The sequence below is a fragment of the Schistocerca cancellata genome, chromosome 7, assembly GCF_023864275.1.
Source record: "Schistocerca cancellata isolate TAMUIC-IGC-003103 chromosome 7, iqSchCanc2.1, whole genome shotgun sequence".
Classification (NCBI taxonomy): domain Eukaryota; kingdom Metazoa; phylum Arthropoda; class Insecta; order Orthoptera; family Acrididae; genus Schistocerca; species Schistocerca cancellata.
Window position 1 is genome coordinate 248,611,952 of NC_064632.1, and position 22,237 is coordinate 248,634,188.

The 22,237-nt window shown below is 40.1% G+C and overlaps 1 protein-coding gene across 1 annotated transcript in view; it reads right to left on the reverse strand.

Moving 5' to 3' along the window:
• Window positions 1-22,237, reverse strand: part of LOC126092720 (uncharacterized) — a 271,027-nt gene that overhangs the window by 199,677 nt on the left and 49,113 nt on the right. Inside the window, exons 5-6 of the mRNA XM_049908444.1 lie at window positions 6,788-6,985; window positions 3,389-3,562 (exon numbers count right to left, since the gene is read on the reverse strand). Of these exons, the coding sequence (XP_049764401.1) occupies window positions 3,389-3,562; window positions 6,788-6,985 (372 nt within the window). The remainder of the gene's footprint in view (window positions 1-3,388; window positions 3,563-6,787; window positions 6,986-22,237) is intronic.

Sequence of the window (22,237 nt, forward strand, 5' to 3'; positions counted from 1 at the left end):
TGGCTGGGCAGGTGATGGCCCTGTATGCCAGTTCATGGGGAGAGAATTTAGTAATCCCCTCCCCATCACATACTTGTGGGCAAGTGGATGATACAGACAAATCAACACACATAATGTCATCCATTTGCAGCGAGGGCACCTGCACTGGAAACACTGCTGATCTCACAAGCAGTCTTGTGGCTGTCTATATCAGACAAATACAAGGCACCTTCTGCTCTCTTCCTCAGTTTCTAGTATCTCATTTGCTTTACCGGTGGACTCTGGGGACCACAAGTACTTACTGTATGCACAGGGCTATCAATTATGAATGCAAAGTTTTCCCCTTCGTTAGACTTAATGGAACTTTCTTTAATATCAGACTCCCTAAAGATAGCAAATCATACTAGTAATGCATGTGCTTTATCAGGAGCTCTCTCATATTAACTCCATTTTGGCCTTATATCAAGTTGCACCAAGGCCTATTTCCGTTTAGTTTCATAGACTAATATGCAGTTTTAATTTGTTGTTACAAAAAAATTATTTCTGTTGAAGATATGTTGTTGGGCTTAAAGCGAGTGTTACAACACAATGAATTTGATGTTTTGTTGTTCCACTATTATGATACATTAGCTCTGCACTTGCAGCCTAATCTTCATATGGTGCAGAACCCAGTGATGAGGAGAGAAGCACTTCTGCAAGATAAATTTATCTGCAAAACTGCAGCATAAACATATAATATTAATTACTATACTTGACATGAGTAATTTCACCTTCTGCAGGAAGGAGAACTCAATGTCATAACAAAAAATATGGAAGAGTACATAGCACAGTGTTTACTTCAGTATCAAAATTACAGAGAACAGCGTATAGGAATTTCATCTTCTGTAGGTAAATATTAGCCAGCCATTCTGTTTCCTGTGATTCTTCAGCTCTTTGCAGCATGTAGCATGAAGAAAAAGTTCTCAATGGAGAGGTCAGATCTTCATATCAGACTTACTCACCATTTCAGCAACAGAAATAACTAGCCTGATTAACTTAAGTATGAGTGCATTTGGTGTCCAAAGCAGCATTTGCAAAGCAGCATTCTCCCACAGTTCTGAAAGTCTGGCCTACGTATGATAAACGCATTGGCCAGATGTCAGGGACGGTCCCAATTTATGGAGGTCTAAACTATCATTTTTTCTGTTCGTGAGGAATTTAACACTGACAGACGAAAGGAACATGTATTGCACATTGTGGTTTTCCATAATACAACCAATTTCGCTGGACAGTGGCAGCACCTAATTGTTGCCTTTCTTTTGTTATGGAGAACACGAAGAAAGACTGATATTCAGCACTTCCCTATATATGTCAGTGGACTTGCTGTCGGTACGTAGTGCTTTTACTTTCTTTTACTACTTAATATGGGTTCCAGTAGTGTACTGTGCACACAAACAGAACCAACAAGAGACACTGTTAAGAGTCGTATGTCAGTAAACAGTTAAAAGTGTTTTCCTGCAGTTAGTTCAATAGCACACATTGTCTTCCTATGTTTTTTTACTACAATGTGCTAGCAATATTATGAAGCCAAACAATACACTCACAAGGAGCAATGATGCTTGACTTCTTGCAAGCCAAGAAAAATAACCATAGGCAACAGAAACTTGCAGCTTTAAAATTTGGTTACTTGTGTCTAGAGACAGGAAAGCGGAACCAGTAATGAACAGGGGCAATGATAACTTTTCAGGTGCAAGTACTTTTTGGGAAAGATCATCAAGAGATGAATATATATAATTAAACTAAAAAAGAATTTGTCTACCTCAAGCTCAGGAGAAGTCTATTATGTCATTTGAATAAAAGTTCACCTTTCTTATGTACTGAAATCTGCCAAGAATGGATATAACCTTATAAAATCCACTGGATCATATCATTATAGATACAACTAAAATACGACTTCTTAACTTCATATGTAAGAGAAAGGCTGGCAAAGTGACACTAGCACAAGCAGTATGGAAAAAAAATGTTCAAATGTGTGTGAAATCTTATGGGACTTAACTGCTGAGGTCATCGGCCCCTAAGCTTACACACTATTTAACCTAAATTATCCTAAGGATGAACACACACACCCATACCCGAGGGAGGACTCGAACCTCCGCTGGGACCAGCTGCACAATCCATGACTGCAGCTGTATGGAGGGGAGGAAAGATGTTACAAGGAAGGTTCTGATAAGAGGACCTGAGGAAGATACAATATTGCCCACTAGGGCAATATATGGAAGTTGGTAGGAGACTTTCTCCTTTTCTGCCAAATTTTCAGTATAGATATCTAATTTGTTAGCTGTAGGCAAATAGAATGTAACTAAATTTTACTGTAGAAGCACAGATTTTGCAAAAATACTGACAAATTCCATTCTAAAAGACAATGTATTAATGTAATTAAGGCATTATAATGCAAATGAAAATCAGAAATGAATGTTAACAACATTTCAAACAAAAGAAGAATATTTACTTACCAGCCACCCAAAAGGGTGCAACTGCACTATAATTAATAAACACAGAGATTAAATGAAGCATGAAAACAGGATGTTTATGATAACAGAGCTAGTGTATCTTGGTATGTACAGCAACTGTTAGATAGGTGTGTGAGGTGGCGGCAGAGTGAGATGGTTAGCCAACTCCATTAGCCACAAGATATGGCTAGAGATGGATGCATAACAGTGGAGGAGCCCTGTTGGCTTGGACATACTTAACCATGCAGCTACTTTTCAGGAACAAATGCATGTATTCTGCATATGTTAATTTGATTGGGTTTTGCAATGAACTTATGAAAGATAAAAAGGGGCAAGTTCATGCAAAATCTTTTCAAAGGCTATTAAGTGATGATCCTGAGGAAATGCTTTAGGACCATATTAGGATGATAAATGAAAATTCTACAAAGTCTAGATATAAGACATAAATGAATGCCTCAATGATGTTTCCATGTGGTTGCTGTGTAAAGATTCAATGGTCTTTATCAAGAGCAGTTACATGGAGCCCAGAGACCTGAACAGTGTTGGACCTCAGTGAACGACAGAGTCTTGGAGGACAAACCAACGGCAGTGTTGACATTATTATGAGTGTTCAGGTTATGGCTTCTTTACGTATAAGAGTACTAGTATGTATCATAGAAGAGCAATGAAAAAAGGGTGAGTGACACCACAATGAAAAAAATGCAAAAATGATAGATTATTTAAATTGTAGGGAACTAAAGAAGAGGCTTATGCAAACTATGACTGCTAAACATCTGCCAAGACTGACATCATAATTGTACCTATCTGCAAGTGGACCAAAGATCAATGCAACAATATCCACACATTAAAATAAAGATGTAAATAACTGTTTACGATGTAAGAGAGTAACTCAAACTATAACAGTATTAAAACTGAAATACCTTCCTGACAATATGGTAATTCGCCAGTCCAGTTTCCATAACGGCACTCAGTCACATTCCCTCCACGAAGTGTGAAACCATCCCTACACTTAAAACGAGCGAGCATACCATGTTCTGTTTTGGGAGCAATGACCAAGCCATTCCTGGGAGCTCTGGGCATACGCTTGCAGCGAGCTAAAATAAGAAAAGTTACTGCTCTATTAAATATTTACTCCTTAATTAAATTTTTAAATGTGAAGTGAAAATCATATTTTTTATGTCTTTGAAGAACTCCAATTTTAGCAGACAGAACTCTTCTATGTTGCTGATTACATACCTACCAATATTGATACAACTGCATATGCATCATCAAAAAAATTATTTACGTGCAAACACTGAAACGAATTTGTACATGCATAGACATTCCAAAACTCAAATTTAATACCACTACCTCCTCTTTCTTTGTCTAATTTTCACATGGATATGCTTGATCTGTTACAGTCACTCTCATTCCTCATTCTCCCTCTCCTTCTCTCTCTTGAAAATATACACACACACTCGAAACATAGATGCACATAAAGATGAGTGCAAGTTTTATCATTGTAGCTGTATTCCAACTGTACCATTGTTATTTGTTCTGTGACATATATTACTTTGTATTTATTTATACCAAATAACAAAATTCAATTGAGAAAAGTGTAAAATTACAAGGAAACTACGTGGCTGGTCATTCTTCAGTTGAAAAGGGAGGGGAATAGGAGGCAGCAGATGGCCAGCCATTCTGTCTCACTATAATTTTATATTTATTTATTATTATCAGCTAGTCAAGACCAAAAAATACTAATTTCCTTAAAAATCTTCCTGCGTTTTGCAAACAGTCTTCATGAGATTTGATTCTCTAAAAACAGGCTGTACTGGCAACAAACTGTCTTTAAAGACATACTACCATTACCCATCAAATTGTTGATCAGAATTGTTAAAGCTTTTGTGACCACTTAATGACAAATTGTGTGTTGGCTTCTGTCTCAGGTTCTTCAGCTGATATTTGTTTGATTATCAAGCTGCTAGGGAGATTCTTTGGGCAAGATGCAGTATCAGACGTAGGCATAAAATTATATTTCAATCCTTCTATTGATCACCACACTCACCTCCTGATTTTTTTAGAGAAAACCTCAGTTTGCTAATCATATAACAATCAAGTGGGAAAATTACAGTTTTGTTAGTGGTGGGTGTGACAAGACATCACACGAGGCATTACTTCTCTCAACTTCTCTCAAAAATACCTAGAACAAATGGTTCGGACTCCATTCATGATGAAAACAGATCTAATGGCAACAAATAGACCTGACACCTTTGAGGATGTCCATATTAAAACCGGTATCAGTAACCATATGGCAGTTGTAGCAACAGTGACTGCCAAGTGTCATTTCCCAATGAGGAACTTGGAACTTTTAACTCATGACAGGAGTATGTAGAGGAACTATGGCTCAAATTTAACAGAACAGTTGACCATGCACTGAACAGATATGGGCCCACTGGGACACTTCATTATGGGAAACACCCTCTATGGGACACAGTCACTGTACAGAAACTTCTAAAGAAAGTGAGACTATTATATAATTAGTATAAAATAAAGCAGCAAGCCGTAGGTAGAGAACATGTTTGTCTGTCAAGTGAACAATCCAGAAACCCTTCAATGACCACTGTAACATAATATGACAGAAAGATCTCTCATGAAGTCCAAAGAAATTCTGGTTGTATATGAAAGCTGTTAGTGGTGCCAAAGTTGGTGTCCAGCTACTCATGGATGAGACAGGAACTGAAACTGAGGGTAAAAAAGCTAAAGGAGAAATACTTAACCCTGTTTTCAAATGCTCAATTACAAAGCAAAACCGATGGGTATTGCCCCAATTTAATTCTTATGCCACTGAAAAGATGGGTGAAATAGATATTAATTCCAGTGGCAATGAGAAACAGTAGAAATTGTTAAAACTGAGCAAAGTTCCAGGGCCCAATGAAATCCTTATCTGATTCTACACTGAATTTATGGTTGAGTTATCAACAAACAGTCCATTATCCTTGATTTTCATTTCTTGTAGAATCTTAGAACATATGCTGAGCTCATATTTAAGGCGGTATCTTGAACAGAATGACCTCCTTCATGCCAACCAGCATGGGTTTTGAAACCATAGATCATGTGAAATCCAACTTGCACTTTTCTCAAATGATGCTACAAAAGCCAGGGATCAAGGCAATCATGTAGATGCAGTCCAGAATGAGATTTTTTCACTCTGCAGTGGAGTGTGCATGTGAGTTCCAGTCTCAGTCTGGCACACAGTTTTAATCTGCCAGGAAGTTTCATGTAGATGCAGTATTTCTTGATTTCTGAAAGGCATTTGACTCAGTACCACAACTACCCTCATTATCAAAAGTACGGTCATATGGGTTATCAAGTGAAATATGTGACAGGACTGAGAATTTCTTGATGGGGAGGATGCAGCAAGTTAGCCTAGATGAAGAGTCACAGACTGATGTAGACATAACTTCGGGTGTATGACAGGGAAGTGAGTTAGGGCCCCTAGCTATTCACGTTATATATTCATGGTCTTGCAGACAAGGAGCGGAGCGGAAAGACTTACCTTAGGGGGAAAAAAGGACAGGTATACACTCACACACACACACATATCCATCCACACATATACAGACACAAGCAGAGGAAACTCTTTGCCTCTGTATATGTACCACTAACTCATCCGGTCCTTAGCTGCCAAGGATGGCAGTGGACACACAGCTGTGAGCTGTGCTTGTGTGAATGTGTGCGATTTTTGTCTTGTCTACATTTGATTAAGGATTTAGTTCAATAGATATCTAACAGTCTATTTCATTGTGCTTGTCTGCCTCCTCTACTCTAATGTGTTGATTCTTCTTATATTGTTGTTATTCCATTCTGAATTTTCAATTCCTTTATAAACAAACTTCTGATGGTGAATACTCCATACACTGATCACTTTACCTCACATGTAAACATCTTCTCTGTAGTGAAAAGTAGTATCTGTAACAGTTTTCCATGTTGAAATTACTTTGATCCTCTGCATTCAGCAATATACTGTACACACAGCTGGATTTATTCCACCTTCTTTAACTTTTCGAGTCTAAAGTATTTAATGAAGTGATAAATCAAAGTAATTCTTCAATACTGTGTGTGTGTGTATGTGAAGCACACTTGAAGCCCTGAAGAAAATGGTTCACCAAGTTTTTGAAAGTAAGATAAGTACAGCATTAAAAATATGAAAACCTGTACCTAAATCAAGACATACATTTTTTCATAAGTGTTCACAACATGTTTATGAGATACATGTGTGTTGCATCAATCCATTAGCAGACAATATTGTAGCAGTAAGAAAAACAAACATCACTCACCTGGTCCACATCGAGGCATAACAGTCCATGTACCATTGTTGCAAATAGGTGTTCGATTTGCTGGAAACTCATACATTGGATCACACTTTACGAACAACCGTTCCCCATGTTGGACTACCAGTGGCAGCTCATCTGTTGTTTCATTCCCTACCCACAACTGAATCCTACCCTGTCTCACACTTGGTACAACACATGGAGCTGTGTGGAGAAAATACTGTGAAAACATACTTTCTTTACAGGTAAATCATCTATAGGTACACATCACTGAAATGAGAATCATCTGGGCTTATCACATGCAGTACATTTTACTTAAATGGATTAAGCAATGTAATTTGCTACAGTAAAACCCATTTCATTTAAGTAGTAGATTATCAACAGTAACACATCATTAGAGCAAAGAGTTAAACACTTTCAGTGATTCTAGGTAGTAAATTCTCTTCATCATTATGATTCAACTTATAAATAGTAGTTTGTCTTTTATAAAATTGGATGTGTCATGTCCTACATTCCTTTCCAGATTAACTACAAATACAACATAAAATACTGCTGCTGTTGTATGAGATACATTTTCATTACAAAATAAGTAAAAGTAATATTGTTGAATGTAAAAGTTACTACACATGTGCATATAATAAGAATGGATATCACAGACTAACATGTAGTGTAAAATATGCATCCAGTACAAAAATACAAAGAATAACCTCCATTGTTTCTGTTCTTTTACCCAGTCTGCAACTCATCTTTATTATTTACAGGTAGTGTTCTACTTATCATCTAGCACAAATTACCCTTACTCTTTACACTTCTTTCATTTCATTGACCTAAGCTATACTGTATACACTATATCCAAAAATAATTTACCTAAAAATTAATGTAATGTTTGAGTCAAAAATAAACACACAATGTTTGCTCCTAGTTATTTAAACAATACTGGAAATCTCAGTTCTGAATCTTTAATCTCTAAATTCAGGCAATTAAGTCATCATTCATAGACATTATGAAACATTTTTTAATGTTACTGTTGTATTACTATGGATCAATACCACAAGTTTTGCATGAATGAAGTAATCTAGATTTAACACCTGCCGTATCAACAAGTAATGTCGTAAGCAAAATTACAATTTTGTGCAAATCACAAACCATACAATAAAACATTATTGCTGTTTCAATCTATCCCAACGTATTTTTCTGCAGCATACCCCCATGGCTGACTGAATATGCAAATCTGATATAGTTTTATGGCAATAATCAGAAGCCAGAATTCTAAATCTATTTCTTCCCTACTTGTTTCCATTATTATTGTGCCAGTTTAAAATCAAATGGGAAAAAGCAAACTACATAAGATTACTCACTGGAAAAGTATTACAGTTCCACAAATCAATTGTGAAAACAGTATGAAATAATTCCTATAATAAACCATTGATGACAAATAGGATAAACTGTGGAAGGCAGCAAAAGAATGGTGCTGCTAATGCTCATATACTCCTGGAAGTGTTATCTGTAGCTTCTATGGCAAAACATGTTGAAGTTGGGGAAAAAAAAACCCAGCAAAGATACCACATTCAGAGCTTCAGATGTAACAACAGACAACATGGAAGTATCCATCTGCACTAATAGAGAAAGTAAAGAATTCAGCTAGGATAGTAGTTTTTACCTTGTAAAATGTTCAAACGTACTTTGTTGATTGTCCATCAAGAGACTCTACAGCAACAGGCTACTTGTAATGTGAATTTACATACAATACATGAGGACCAGGGCACAAAATTTCAAAGTGATAGTTTTCTTCTTTGTATAGGCTAATACTCCAATCCAAGTAACTAATCTCACAGTTGTTCTGTGTGTGATTCACATTTTGCAAATGTCAAAGTTTTCAGAACTGGAAAATTCTTCCTAATTAAGCTCAAAAGATTGGAATTTGTCCAGAAAATCAGTGATTTTGTCCAGAGTAATTTATTATTTTCCTCCATTCTCTCTCTCTCTCTCTCTCTCTGTGTCTGTCTGTCCGTCCATCCGAACGCGCGCGCGCATCTGTGTGTGTGTGTGTGTGTGTGTGTGTGTGTGTGTGTGTGTGTGTGTGTTGTGAGAGTGAGTGTAATTTTACCTATTCCTGATGTCTCTCATATATACTACTCATTCACAGTGAGTAGAAAAGAGGAAGTGGGACATCTTTCCACACATTAACACAGATAGGTAGGTGACTTTTCCATGAACTACCAGCAACTGTGCCATTTTGAGACTCAACTTGGTGTAATTCTGTTTTATCTTATGTTTTCTTTCGGAATTTTCGGTGCTTATTTTGTGATTTTGCTTATGGTGTTGTGTGTTAGAACTTCTAGATAATCACATATAAAAGTGAAAAATAAGAAAAAATGCTATGTTTCATTGCAGTATGCAGATCCGGCTACAAATTAATTAAAGGTAAACATTTATATATGACTCCAAAAAAATGCAACATTTGTTTTTAAAATGCGTAAGAGCAGTTCTCCAATGAGACAGATATATGTCTCACAATTGTTTTGAGAGTGATTAAGTTTCCAAAGAAACTCAGAACAATAGCATTCTTGTTAACCATCAGTGGTAAACAAATTGAAACCCCAAGAAAAATGTGGTCTCTAGCCCTTCATTATTTTCTAATGAGCCAAATATCTATCAAAAAGAAATACATAAATTTTAAAGAGAAGTTGTGGCAAAGAAGGCCTAAACCAGAAGAAGCTGAGATATCTATCAATGTTTCTCCTGATGAAGAAAATGTAAGGAATAAACTGACATCAGATGCAGCTATAGTTTCACTGAAAAGAACACTGAATAAACTAGAATTAAAATCTAAAGTCAGAAAACCCAACGCTAAAATCAATGTACTGTGAAAGCAACTTGCATAGAAAAACTGTAAGATGGATCAGTCAGAAGTAGATTATTCCAAAATCTGTAAGATACTGAATTCAACTGATGAAAATGCAATCATGTGGGAATTTTCTTATGCTATTTGTGTAATAAAGTGCATAAGCAATAATTTTTGTGATAAAATAGACTTTTTTTAATGGTAAGATAGTCAGCTATAATTTTAGCAACAAGTTTATCAATAGATGATGTCCCAAAAATTCACTGGACTGAAAGACTGCCACAGATTAACTTCTATCCACTTGGACCTAATGCCACTTCAATTACTGTACATATGATTAGCTATGCAGTTTTGCAGTAAATCAGTAGCCAACAGCATAAAATGTTTCAGGGATAAGAGATGTAGTATTCAAAGGTACTGAGTCAACGTGAGACATAACAAGGTATGATAACTGAAGAAAACTTCATAAGTCAATACTGCTATAAAATCATTTTAGTGAAAGACCAGTTTGGAAAGAACAATGTCACCATCAGATCTTATGCTTTAACATTTGTAAAAAATATTGTTCACCACTGTTGCAACTCACTTCACACTGCATATGCACTTCCCACTACCATGAAGATCAGACATGTCTGCATGTGTCTGTGTATGTGCGGATGGATATGTGTGTGTGTTCGCGAGTGTCTACCTGTCCTTTTTTCCCCCTAAGGTAAGTCTTTCTGCTTCCGGGATTGGAATGACTCCTTACCCTCTCCCTTAAAACCCATATCCTTTCGTCTTTTCCTCTCGTTCCCTCTTTCCTGATGAAGCAACCGTTGGTTGTGAAAGCTTGAATTATGTGTGTATGTTCGTGTGTCTATCAACAAACAAACACAAACATACACACAAAATTCTAGCTTTCGCAACCAGCAGTTGCTTCGTCAGGAAAGAGGGAAGGACAGGGAAAGGCGAAAGGATGTGGGTTTTAAGGGAGAGGGTAAGGTGTCATTCCAATCCCGGGAGCGGAAAGACTTACCTTAGGGGGAAAAAAGGACGGGTATACACTTGCACACACACACATATCCATCCACACATATACAGACACAAGCAGACATATACAGAGGCAAAGAGTTTGGGCAGAGATGTCAGTCGAGGCAGAAGTGCAGAGGCAAAGATGATGTTGAATGACAGGTGTGAGATGAGTGGCGGCAACTTGAAATTAGCGGAGATTGAGGCCTAGTGGATAACAGGAAGAGAGGATATTTTGAAGAGCAAGTTCCCATCTCCAGAGTTCGGATAGGTTGGTGTTAGTGGGAAGTATCCAGATAACCCGGACTGTGTAACACTGTGCCAAGATGTGCTGGCCGTGCACCAAGGCATGTTTAGCCACAGGGTGATCCCCATTACCAACAAACACTGTCTGCCTGTGTCCATTCATGCGAATCGACAGTTTGTTGCTGGTCATTCCCACATAGAATGCGTCACAGTGTAGGCAGGTCAGTTGGTAAATCACGTGGGTGCTTTCACACGTGGCTCTGCCTTTGATCGTGTACACCTTCCGGGTTACAGGACTGGAATAGGTGGTGGTAGGAGGGTGCATGGGACAGGTTTTACACCGGGGGCGGTTACAAGGGTAGGAGCCAGAGGGTAGGGAACGTGGTTTGGGGATTTCATAGGGATGAAATAAGAGGTTACGAAGGTTAGGTGGACGGCGGAAAGACACTCTTGGTGGAGTGGGGAGGATTTCATGAAGGAGGGATCTCATTTCAGGGCAGGATTTGAGGAAGTCGTATCCCTTCTGGAGAGCCACATTCAGAATCTGATCCAGTCCCGGAAAGTATCCTGTCACAAGTGGGGCACTTTTGGGGTTCTTCTGTGGGAGGTTCTGGGTTTGAGAGGATGAGGAAGTGGCTCAGGTTATTTGTTTCTGTACCAGGTTGATAGGGTAGTTGCGGGATGCGAAAGCTGTTGTCAGGTTGTTGGTGTAATGGTTCAGTGATTTCGGACTGGAGCAGATTCGTTTGCCACGAAGACCTAGGCTGTAGGGAAGGGAGCGTTTGATGTGAAATGGGTGGCAGCTGTCATAACGGAGGCACTGTTGCTTGTTGGTGGGTTTGATGTGGACGGAAGTGTGAAGCTGGCCATTGGACAGGTGGAGGTCAACATCAAGGAAAGTGGCATGGGATTTGGAGTAGGACCAGGTGAATCTGATGGAACCAAAGGAGTTGAGGTTGGAGAGGAAATTCTGGAGTTCTTCTTCACTGTGAGTCCAGATCATGAAGACGTCATCAATAAATCTGTACCAAACTTTGGGTTGGCAGGACTGGGTAACCAAGAAGGCTTCCTCTAAGCGACCCATGAATAGGTTGGCGTACGAGGGGGCCATCCTGGTACCCGTAGCTGTTCCCTTTAATTGTTGGTAGGTCTGGCCTTCAAAAGTGAAGAAGTTGTGGGTCAGGATGAAGCTGGCTAAGGTAATGAAGAAAGAGGTTTTAGGTAGGGTGGCAGGTGATCGGTGTGAAAGGAAGCGCTCCATCGCAGCGAGGCCCTGGACGTGCAGGATATTTGTGTTTAAGGAAGTGGCATGAATGGTTACAAGGATGGTTTCCGGGGGTAACAGATTGGGTAAGGATTCCGCACCCCTACCTTCTACCTTCTTCCTAAAATTCACAAACCCAATCATCCCGGCCGCCCCATTGCAGCTGGTTACCAAGCCCCCACAGAACGTATCTCTGCCTACGTATATCAACACCTTCAACCCATTACATGCAGTCTCCCATCCTTCATCAAAGACACCAACCACTTTCTCGAACGCCTGGAATCCTTACCCCCCCCCCCCCCCCCCCCCACACACACACACACACACAGACACACACACGGTGACAGACACCCAAATGCACTCTCTGGTGGCCACGGCAAGACTAATTATTGATCCTCAGTTACTGAAAGCAGTCGCTTAAGCTAATGGAGGTGCAAAGTGGATAGGGAAGGACATAAGGAAGGCCTTGAGAAGTTACTAGATCTCATGTTAGACTTCTGTGGTGGGCTCAGGGTTGTAAGGTTGGAATGCAGAGGTTTTGGAAATTGGTGGAGGCCCTCAGTCACAGAGATACTATGATTCATGGCCACTGTGGTGGCACGTTTGTCTGAAGGAAGCATGATAAGGTATGGATTGTTTTTCAGGTTACAGGTAGCAGTGTGTTCCACAGGAGAGATGTTGGACTCAAGAGGGAGAGATTTAAGAATGAAAGATGCCAGGGGATGACTTGGTGGAAAGGAATAAGGATCACTGTTGGATGGAGGTCAGAAATGCTGTAAACAAGGTTCTATATGGAGTTTAGGTTGGCTGTTATCAGTGGAGTGCGTAGCTAAGAAATGTTTCCACTGCAAAGAAAGAGAAAAGGAAAGAAGGTCCTTTACATGTTCAGTGTGGCCCAAGACGAGGCCTTTCCGACCCATGCTGAAGTGTCGGTACTTTCTCTTCCATCCCCTCCCCTAGATAACCCACATTTGCAGTGACAGCAGTAGTTGTCGAACTCCCCTTGTCCCCCCTCCCCCCCAGGAGCCCACATTTGCAGTGACAGCATGAGTTGGCGAAATATACCAATAATGTTACCAGAGGGACATCCAGCTCAGTATTTACACATGGGCCACATGGGCATGGGCACTAAGTTCTTAGGGGTGGCAAAATCTTACAGGCGGCAAAAGTTTGAGCATACAAATTTATGTGTGCAGAAAAAAACCCATAGAAGTTATTATTAGGTTCATTTGAGTTAGGTCGAAACCATTTCAACCGTGCTAATGTGTTTAAGTGCACCTTTCCCCAGTTACCATGGTTTCTGACTGGCCATTCACTTTTCAATTTGTGGCCAATGGACGGCCGACACTGTCTCCCACTGATAAGAAGACGTTCTTCTGATGGTACCAAAGCATTTAAAACTGTGCCCCAAAGAGATCATCATGCATGTGCCTAGCATAGGTGTAAAGCAGTGCTACAGGTGGGCCAACTACGAAACACGCAAAAAGCGTTCTAGTTTGCAAAGTAATCAAAATGAGTGCATCTCAAGAAAAACGTGTGAAGAAATGAAAGAAGTTCTTTTATGAGTCAGAAAATGATACAGTGGTTTGCAAATCTGAAGGTGACATACTGAAGACCAATTATTTAATTACACTGAACAGACTATCTGGAGAGCTCAATAATCATCTTGGTGTCTACAAAGAGTTTTCTGGAAAGTTCTCTTTCTTTTCCAGTTTGATGGAAATGGACCCTGATGAAGTCTATAATGCTGCAAAACAGCTGCAGCATATTTACTCAGGGTATATAGAGGATTCTTTTGGAACAGAATGTGCTATCTCAAAAGCTTCCTTTAGAGTTCTGACTATGAGAATGGTCCTTGTTTACCAGTCTTAAATAAAATGCTAAGAGAGAAATATCTCTTTCATATTCATCCAAACATCAGTATCACTCAGCAAATTTATTTGACCAGACCAGCAACGAACTGCTCTGCTGAACGAACCTTCTCAGTTCTTGGAAGGGTTAAGAACCACTTCCATGCTTCTCAGATTCAAGATCGTTTGAATCACTTGACTGTATTAGCAATAGAAAATGATCTGACTGGGAAATTGGAATCTGAAAATGTGATAAATGTGGTTGCTGATAACAAGGCAAGAAGAAAGCCGTTGAACTGTTGGCATTCTTTGTTGATATAATAATCAACTGCTATAATTCCATGCAATATTATCCTCTTTTGTAGATTTCTTCTTTAAGTAATACACTTATTTTAAATAGCATGTTTATAATTTTGTTGCTAAATGTTTTTCTAAATGGACTAAGTTTGTTGTTGTGGCGAAAAAAGTTAGTGCGCCCATGGGTGTAACATTATCTAAATACGGGCCTGGGGACATCCTACCAAAAATGCTACTCACAACCCCCAAACTAGTGTTTAGTGTTCCATAGCCCACCCACCTCACAGCATACCCCTATCCATCCCTATAGGAATACTAATCCTTATCCTGCATCCCATGGTCATTCCTTTGTGGTCAGTCCAAGAGTTAACACCTGTCCCATACATCCATCTAAACACGTCCTACTGCAGTCCAGTCACACGCATTTCCTACCCAAAAACAGGAAGGGCCATGCCTGAAAGCAGCCATGTTATATGTCAGCTATGCTGCATGAACCATGGCCTTGCCGTTGGTGGGGAGGCTTGTGCGTCTCAGCGATACAGATAGCCGTACCGTAGGTGCAACCACAACAGAGGGGTATCTGTTGAGAGGCCAGACAAACGTGTGGTTCCTGAAGAGGGGCAGCAGCCTTTTCAGTAGTTGCAGGGGCAACAGTCTATGTGATTGACTGATCTGGCCTTGTAACACTAACCAAAACGACCTTGCTGTGCTGGTACTGTGAACGGTTGAAAGCAAGGAGAAACTACAGCTGTAATTTTTCCCGAGGGCATGCAGTTTTACTGTATGGTTAAATGATGATGGCGTCCTCTTGGGTAAAATATTCCGGAGGTAAAATAGTCCCCCATTCGGATCTCTGGGCGGGACTACTCAAGAGGACATCGTTATCAGGAGAAAGAAAACTGGCGTTCTACAGATCAGAGCGTGGAATGTCACATCCCTTAATCGGGCAGGTAGGTTAGAAAATTTAAAAAGGGAAATTGATAGGTTAAAGTTAGATATAGTGGGAATTAGTGAAGTTCGGTGACGGGAGGAACAAGACTTTTGGTCAGGTGAATACAGGGTTATAAATACAAAATCAAATAGGGGTAATGCAGGAGTTGGTTTAATAATGAATAAAAAAATAGGAGTGCGGGTAAGCTACAACAAACAGCATACTGAACGCATTATTGTGGCCAAGATAGACACGAAGCCCATGCCTACTACAGTAGTACAAGTTTATATGCCAACTAGCTCTGCTGATGGCGAAGAATATGAAGAAATGTATGATGAAATAAAAGAAATTATTCAGATAGTGAAGGGAGACGAAAATTTAATAGTCGTGGGTGACTGGAATTCGGTAGTAGGACAAGGAAGAGAAGGAAACATAGTAGGTGGCTATGGATTGGGGGTAAGAAATGAAAGAGGAAGCCGCCTGGTAGAATTCTGCACAGAGCACAACTTAATCATAGCTAACACTTGGTTCAAGAATCATAAAAGAAGGTTGTATACATGGAAGAAGCCTGAAGATACTGACAGGCTTCAGATAGATTATATAATGGTAAGATAGAGATTTAGGAACCAAGTTTTAAATTGTAAGACATTTCCAGGGGCAGATGTGGACTCTGACCACAATCTATTAGTTATGAACTGTAGATTAAAACTGAAGAAACTGCAAAAAGGTGGGAATTTAAGGAGATGGGACCTGGATAAACTGACTAATCCAGCGGTTGTACAGAGTTTCAGGGAGAGCATAAGGGAACAACTGACAGGAATGGGGGAAAGAAATACAGTACAAGAAGAAAGGGTAGCTTTGGGGGATGAAGTAGTGAAGGCAGCAGAGGATCAAGTAGGTAAAAAGACGAGGGCTAGTAGAAACCCTTGGGTTAAAGAAGAAATATTGAATTTAATTGATGAAAAGAGAAAATATAAAAATGAAGTAAATGAAGCAGGCAAAAAGGAATACAATCGTCTCAAAAATGAGATCGACAGGAAGTGCAAAATGGCTAAGCAGGGATGGCTAGAGGACAAATGTAAGGATGTAGAGGCTGATCTCACTGGGGGTAAGATAGATACTGCCTACAGGAAAATTAAAGAGACTTTTGGAGAAAAGTGAACCACTTGCACGAATATCAAGAGCTCAGATGGAAACCAAGTTCTAAGCAAAGAAGGGAAAGCAGAAAGGTGGAAGGAGTATATAGAGGGTCTACACAAGGGTGATGTACTTGAGGACAATATTATGGAAATGGAAGAGGATGTAGATGAAGATGAAATGGGAGATATCTACGTGAAGAGTTTGACAGAGCACTGAAAGACCTGAGTCGAAACAAGGCCCACGGAGTAGACAACATTCCCTTAGAACTACTGACAGCCTTGGGAGAGCCAGTCCTAACAAAACTCTACCATCTCGTGAGCAAGATGTATGAGACAGGTGAAATACCTTCAGACTTCAAGAAGAGTGTAATAATTCCAATCCCAAAGAAAGCAGGTGTTGACAGATGTGAAAATTACCAAACTATCAGTTTAATAAGTCACTGCTGCAAAATACCAACACAAATTCTTTACAGACGAATGGAAAAACTAGTGGAAGCCGACCTTGGGGAAGATCAGTTTGGATTCCGTAAAAATATTGGAACACGTGAGGCAATACTGACCCTACGACTTATCTTAGAAGCTAGATTAAGGAAAGGTAAACCCATGTTTCTAGCATTTGTAGACTTAGAGAAAGCTTTTGACAATGTTGACTGGAATACTCTCTTTCAAATTCTGAAGGTGGCAGGGGTAAAATACAGGGAGCAAAAGGCTATTTACAATTTGTACAGAAACCAGACGGCAGTTATAAGAGTCGAGGGACATGAAAGGGAAGCAGTGATTGGGAAGGGAGTGAGACAGTGTTGTAGCCTCCCCGATGTTATTCAATCGGTATATTGAGCAAGCAGTGAAGGAAACAAAAGAAAAATTCGGAGTAAGAATTAAAATCCATGGAGAAGAAATACAAACTTTGAGGTTTGCTGATGACATTGTAATTCTGTCAGAGACAGCAAAGAACTTGGAAGAGCAGTTGAACGGAATGGACAGTGTCTTGATGGGAGGATGTAAGATGAACATCAACAAAAGCAAAACGAGGATAATGGAATGTAGTCAAATTAAGTCGGGTGATGCTGAGGGAATTAGATTAGGAAATGAGACATTTAAAGTAGTAAAGGAGTTTTTCTATTTGGGGAGCAAAATAACTGATGACGGTCGAAGTAGAGAGGATATAAAATGTAGACTGGCAATGGTAAGGAAAGTCTTTCTGAAGAAGAGAAATTTGTTAACATCGAGTATAGATTTAAGTGTCAGGAAGTCGTTTCTGAAAGTATTTGTATGTAGTGTAGCCATGTATGGAAGTGAAACGTGGACGATAAATAGTTTAGACAAGAAGAGCTTCCGAAATGTGGTGGTGGTGGTGGTTGTTAGGATGTTTAAGGGGGACTAAACAGCTAAGGTCATCAGTCCCCCATTCCAAAAACAGGCGAGACATTAAGGCGCGGAGCAGATAAAACCCCTAGGGGAAGGATACTCCCCCCCAGGCCCTAAAAGAACACAAATGCGGTAACGAATACGACAGACACGAAGAGGACAGATGAACACCAGACAGAAAGAAACAGAAGAAAAGAAGATGGCCGGAGACTGGTTGACTGACCACGACAACAAAAAAAGGGGAAGAGTCAGCCAACCGACTACACACTAAAAGCTGCAACCAAATATGAGAGACTCGAGGACAAGAGACACACAAAGGGAAAGGTGCAGGACCACTCTAAATGGAACCATAAAAAGGACTAACACGGATAAAATGTAAAACACTGTCAGCCATGGAGGCATCGTCGCATAAAATCAAAGGCAAGGTGCCCGGGAGATTAAAAGACTGCCGAAGGGTGCGCAGTCGGGGACACTCCAATAAAACGTGGGCGACCGTCAGCCGGGACCCACACCGACACAGGGGGGGATCCTCCTGACGTAAAAGATGGCCGTGCTTCAGGTATGTATGGCCGATGCGGAGCCGACACAGGATGACAGAGTCCCTGCGAGAAGACCGCAGGGAGGAGCGCCACACATCGGTCGTCTCCTTGACAGCCCGCAGTTTATTCTGGGCTGTCATGCCATGCCACTCAACAGACCACACCCCAAGCACCTTATGGCGCAACACCAGCTGCAGAAGAATGCTGAAGATTAGATGGGTAGATCACATAACTAATGAGGAGGTATTGAATGGGATTGGGGAGAAGAGAAGTTTGTGGCACAATTTGACTAGAAGAAGGGATCAGTTGGTAGGACATGTTCTGAGGCATCAAGGGATCACCAATTTAGTATTGGAGGGCAGCGTGGAGGGTAAAAATCGTAGAGGGAGACCAAGAGATGAATACACTAAGTAGATTCAGAAGGATGTAGGTTGCAGTAGGTACTGGGAAATGAAGAAGCTTGAACAGGATTGAGTAGCATGGAGAGCCGCATCAAACCAGTCTCAGGACTGAAGACAACAACAACAACAACAACAACAACAACAACAACAACAACAATGCTGCAATTACTCTACAGCATCCTATGTGGGCATGACAAGTAGCCAAGTGTCTCTTCACACGACCACCAAACTGTGCAAACTGCAAACTTCACCTTGCAAACTGCAAACTTCACCATCCAGTTGCCAAACATTCTGAACATGACAACTCAAATGAATTCAACAGCTGCTTCACAATGTGGGTCATTTAGTATTCCCTTCCAGCACAAGTTTCTCTGAACTATGCAGATGGGCATTGTCTGTCCGACACATCCTGCACTCTTGCGATCCCCCTGGTCTAAACCTCCGCTAACCTGTTCCCACTGCCTTACCTTACATTTAGCTGCTCTCTTCTGTCCATACCACTTCTTCTGCATCTAGATCATGCAGTGATGCACTACTTTCCCTCAGTTCCCTCCCTCTTCTTCTTCCTACTTCACTAGTTGTACCCTCTGTACCTTTTTTTGTCTTGTTGTGAAGCCTCAAAGTCATCTGTCCAAAGGCCTGCCTCTTTCCTGCTACTCCCTCATTCCCTTCCCATCCCAACTCCATCAGCTTAGGCAACTGCTTTCAGTAACTGAGGATCAATAATTAGTATTGCCATGACCACCAGTGTGCATCTGGGTGTCTGTGAGGTTGTGTGTGTGAACGTCCGTACTACTGCTGGGAAAACAGCTAGTGATAGAAAGCTAGTGTGAATGCTGTTTTCTGTCAAGTGTCACTGTGCTCCATGCATTGACCCACTATAAGTGAATGGCTGAGTCTTGCTTATTTTATCTAATAACAAATTATGATTTTTATTATTATGTGCATTTATAAGTAGGAACGTAAACAATGACTGAGTCAATTCCTGTTTAGCTACCAGAGTATGAATAAACATCATACAGTTAGCGGATATTCATAATTTAGCTAACACCATGTAAGCAGTCTGTGCTAAGTCACTAAACTGAAAATATCTCTGTGTTGCTATCAGTCTGTCAGATATCATCATTTATTTTGTTAACATCATACAGTCAGCTACTATGGGTAAGTGTGTTGGTCCATCCCAAGCTATCAGAAAGTAATTATCAATGTGACTCAGTACAGTAGCTATGTCCATCAGTAAAAGTGTCAAGTTTGCTATGTAACAAACTTAAACCTCTTGTTATTTGTAAGTCAGAACTCGATAGAGAAAGTGTACAGTTTATAGGTAACCACTCTATCAAAAGAATCGTAGTGTACATGATATGTTGTTATGCAATGTAAGAATTGTCTAAGCTGTGGAATACAAGATGATCATGGCAATATTACTTGTTTCAAAAATTTTGAGAAGATAGTAAATCAATTTCTACGTTGCTGTGTTTGTTATCTAACAACTAGTTACCAAATCAAATAACTGTAGGATGAACAACGAAGAAAAGATGTGAGACTTCCAAGATAAAATTCAAGTCATTAATGCTTCAAACGGAATCATTCACAAGGGACATGAATAATTTAATGGCTTTGTACAAAAACCCAGACACTCACAACACACTGGTTAAATGGAGGAATATTCTCACCAATGAGAGTAACATCTTTGCTTTTTTTTTGGGGGGGGGGGGGGGCAAAAAAAAAAAAACTAATAATTATTGAAAGTGTTTTAGGAATATTTGTATATTGGCATTAAAGAGGGTTCAGCTATGTCCTCAGAGTAAAATTCAAAGAGGATGTCATTTCAGCATCATTTAGTCTCTGAATTGCAATAATCATCCACCAAAAATAGACTTTGTCGGGATGCACATGGTACACTGTATTTACATGCCTGTAAAAGTGTCATTTTTTCTTGTGGGAACTTTGAATACAAATGTGAATGTTAACTTAAGCTAAATAAATATATCAACTACACATCTGGAGCGAAATAACAGAGACAGAGTTCTGAAACTGGGAACCATAATTAAGAAAACATCTCTACAGAAGCTCAACCTGATTCACAACATATATAAAAGATTCTTGAAAGTAACTTAGTACAGGAGTTTGTCTGCCATCTCACTCTCTATGTTTATGACTATTAGAGATTATGGTTCTATGTGGTCCAGTCACATTACTATTACTATCACCTAGGTTTGACATCAATGTGCAATAACCACTGGCAAAAGGGATGAGGCAACACTAGCAGTGGAGGGTTATACAGATAAAGCTTGTAAAAGGGATGCAGGAAACAGTGCAGTTGTTGTCATAATGTGGAAATGGAGTAATTTATCTTATGTTCAGGTAGAGCATTGGCTTTTGGACCAAATGTGGAATCTTTTCCAAAATGCCTACAGTATACAGTGTATGGCAAAACAGTGCTATCCAAAATACATGCCAAGGCAACTGGGGTGCACCATGTGCCATAGATGACAGGGTTGAACAACAGCAGCATAGATGTGTACAGGCCAATAGATGTGCAACTGTTGAGTAACTGACTGCCCAGGTGAACCAAGGACTACCAACAGTATCTCCTCATTGACCATTCAAAGAACACTGTTGTGTATGACCTTCTGCAGAAGACACCTGACTCGTGCACACATGCTCACTACTGTCCACTGGTGGCGAAGGTTTGGATTTGCATGCCAATACTGCAACTGGCTATCCATTGAGTGGCAACAGGTGGTCTTTTGAGATGAATCACGTTTTATGCTCCACTGGACAGATGGCAAACAACCTGCAACAATTCTCCAAAGGATCGAGGCTGGAGGAGGAGGTGTTATGATCCAGGGAATGTTTTCATGACATTCCACAGTTAATCCAGTACTCTCATCATCCTGGAACACACTGGATCAACAGAGGTATGCATCTATCTTTGGGGATCATGTTCATCCCTAAACGCAGTGTGTTTTTTCTTGACACGACTACCACCATGACAATGCAATGTATCACACAGCTCACAGTGTAGTGTATGTGCATGATTCAAAGAGCACCGTGACAAATTTACCATGATTCGAAGAGCACCATGATGCATTTACCATACTTCCGTGGCCAACAAACTCTTTGGATTCAAACCCAATCTGTGGGACCACCTCAATCAGGCTGTCCACACCACAGATCCTCAATTGAGAAACCTAACACAGCTGGCCCTGACATGGAGTCAGCATGGCTGTGGGTACCTCCAGAATGTCATTGACTCTGTTCTGTCTCACAGTAATCCACAATGCAAAAGACTGTCATTCAGGATTTTGAAAGGTGATCACATTAGTGTGACTGGACAACATATTGCAAGAAAGATATTATTCCTATAATTATCAAGAGGTATCTTCACTGTTCCCGTGCAAATAGAAAATGTCATCACAGTGATTTCCACATCAACAGCTTAGGAGGTGACATATTTCATGAAAGTTTAAACAATTTGGATCACATTAGTGCTGAACTTTCCAATGTAGGATGCAGTGAAGATCATGTGATGGTCACAGTTCCTAAGCTGATTTTTGAGAAAGGA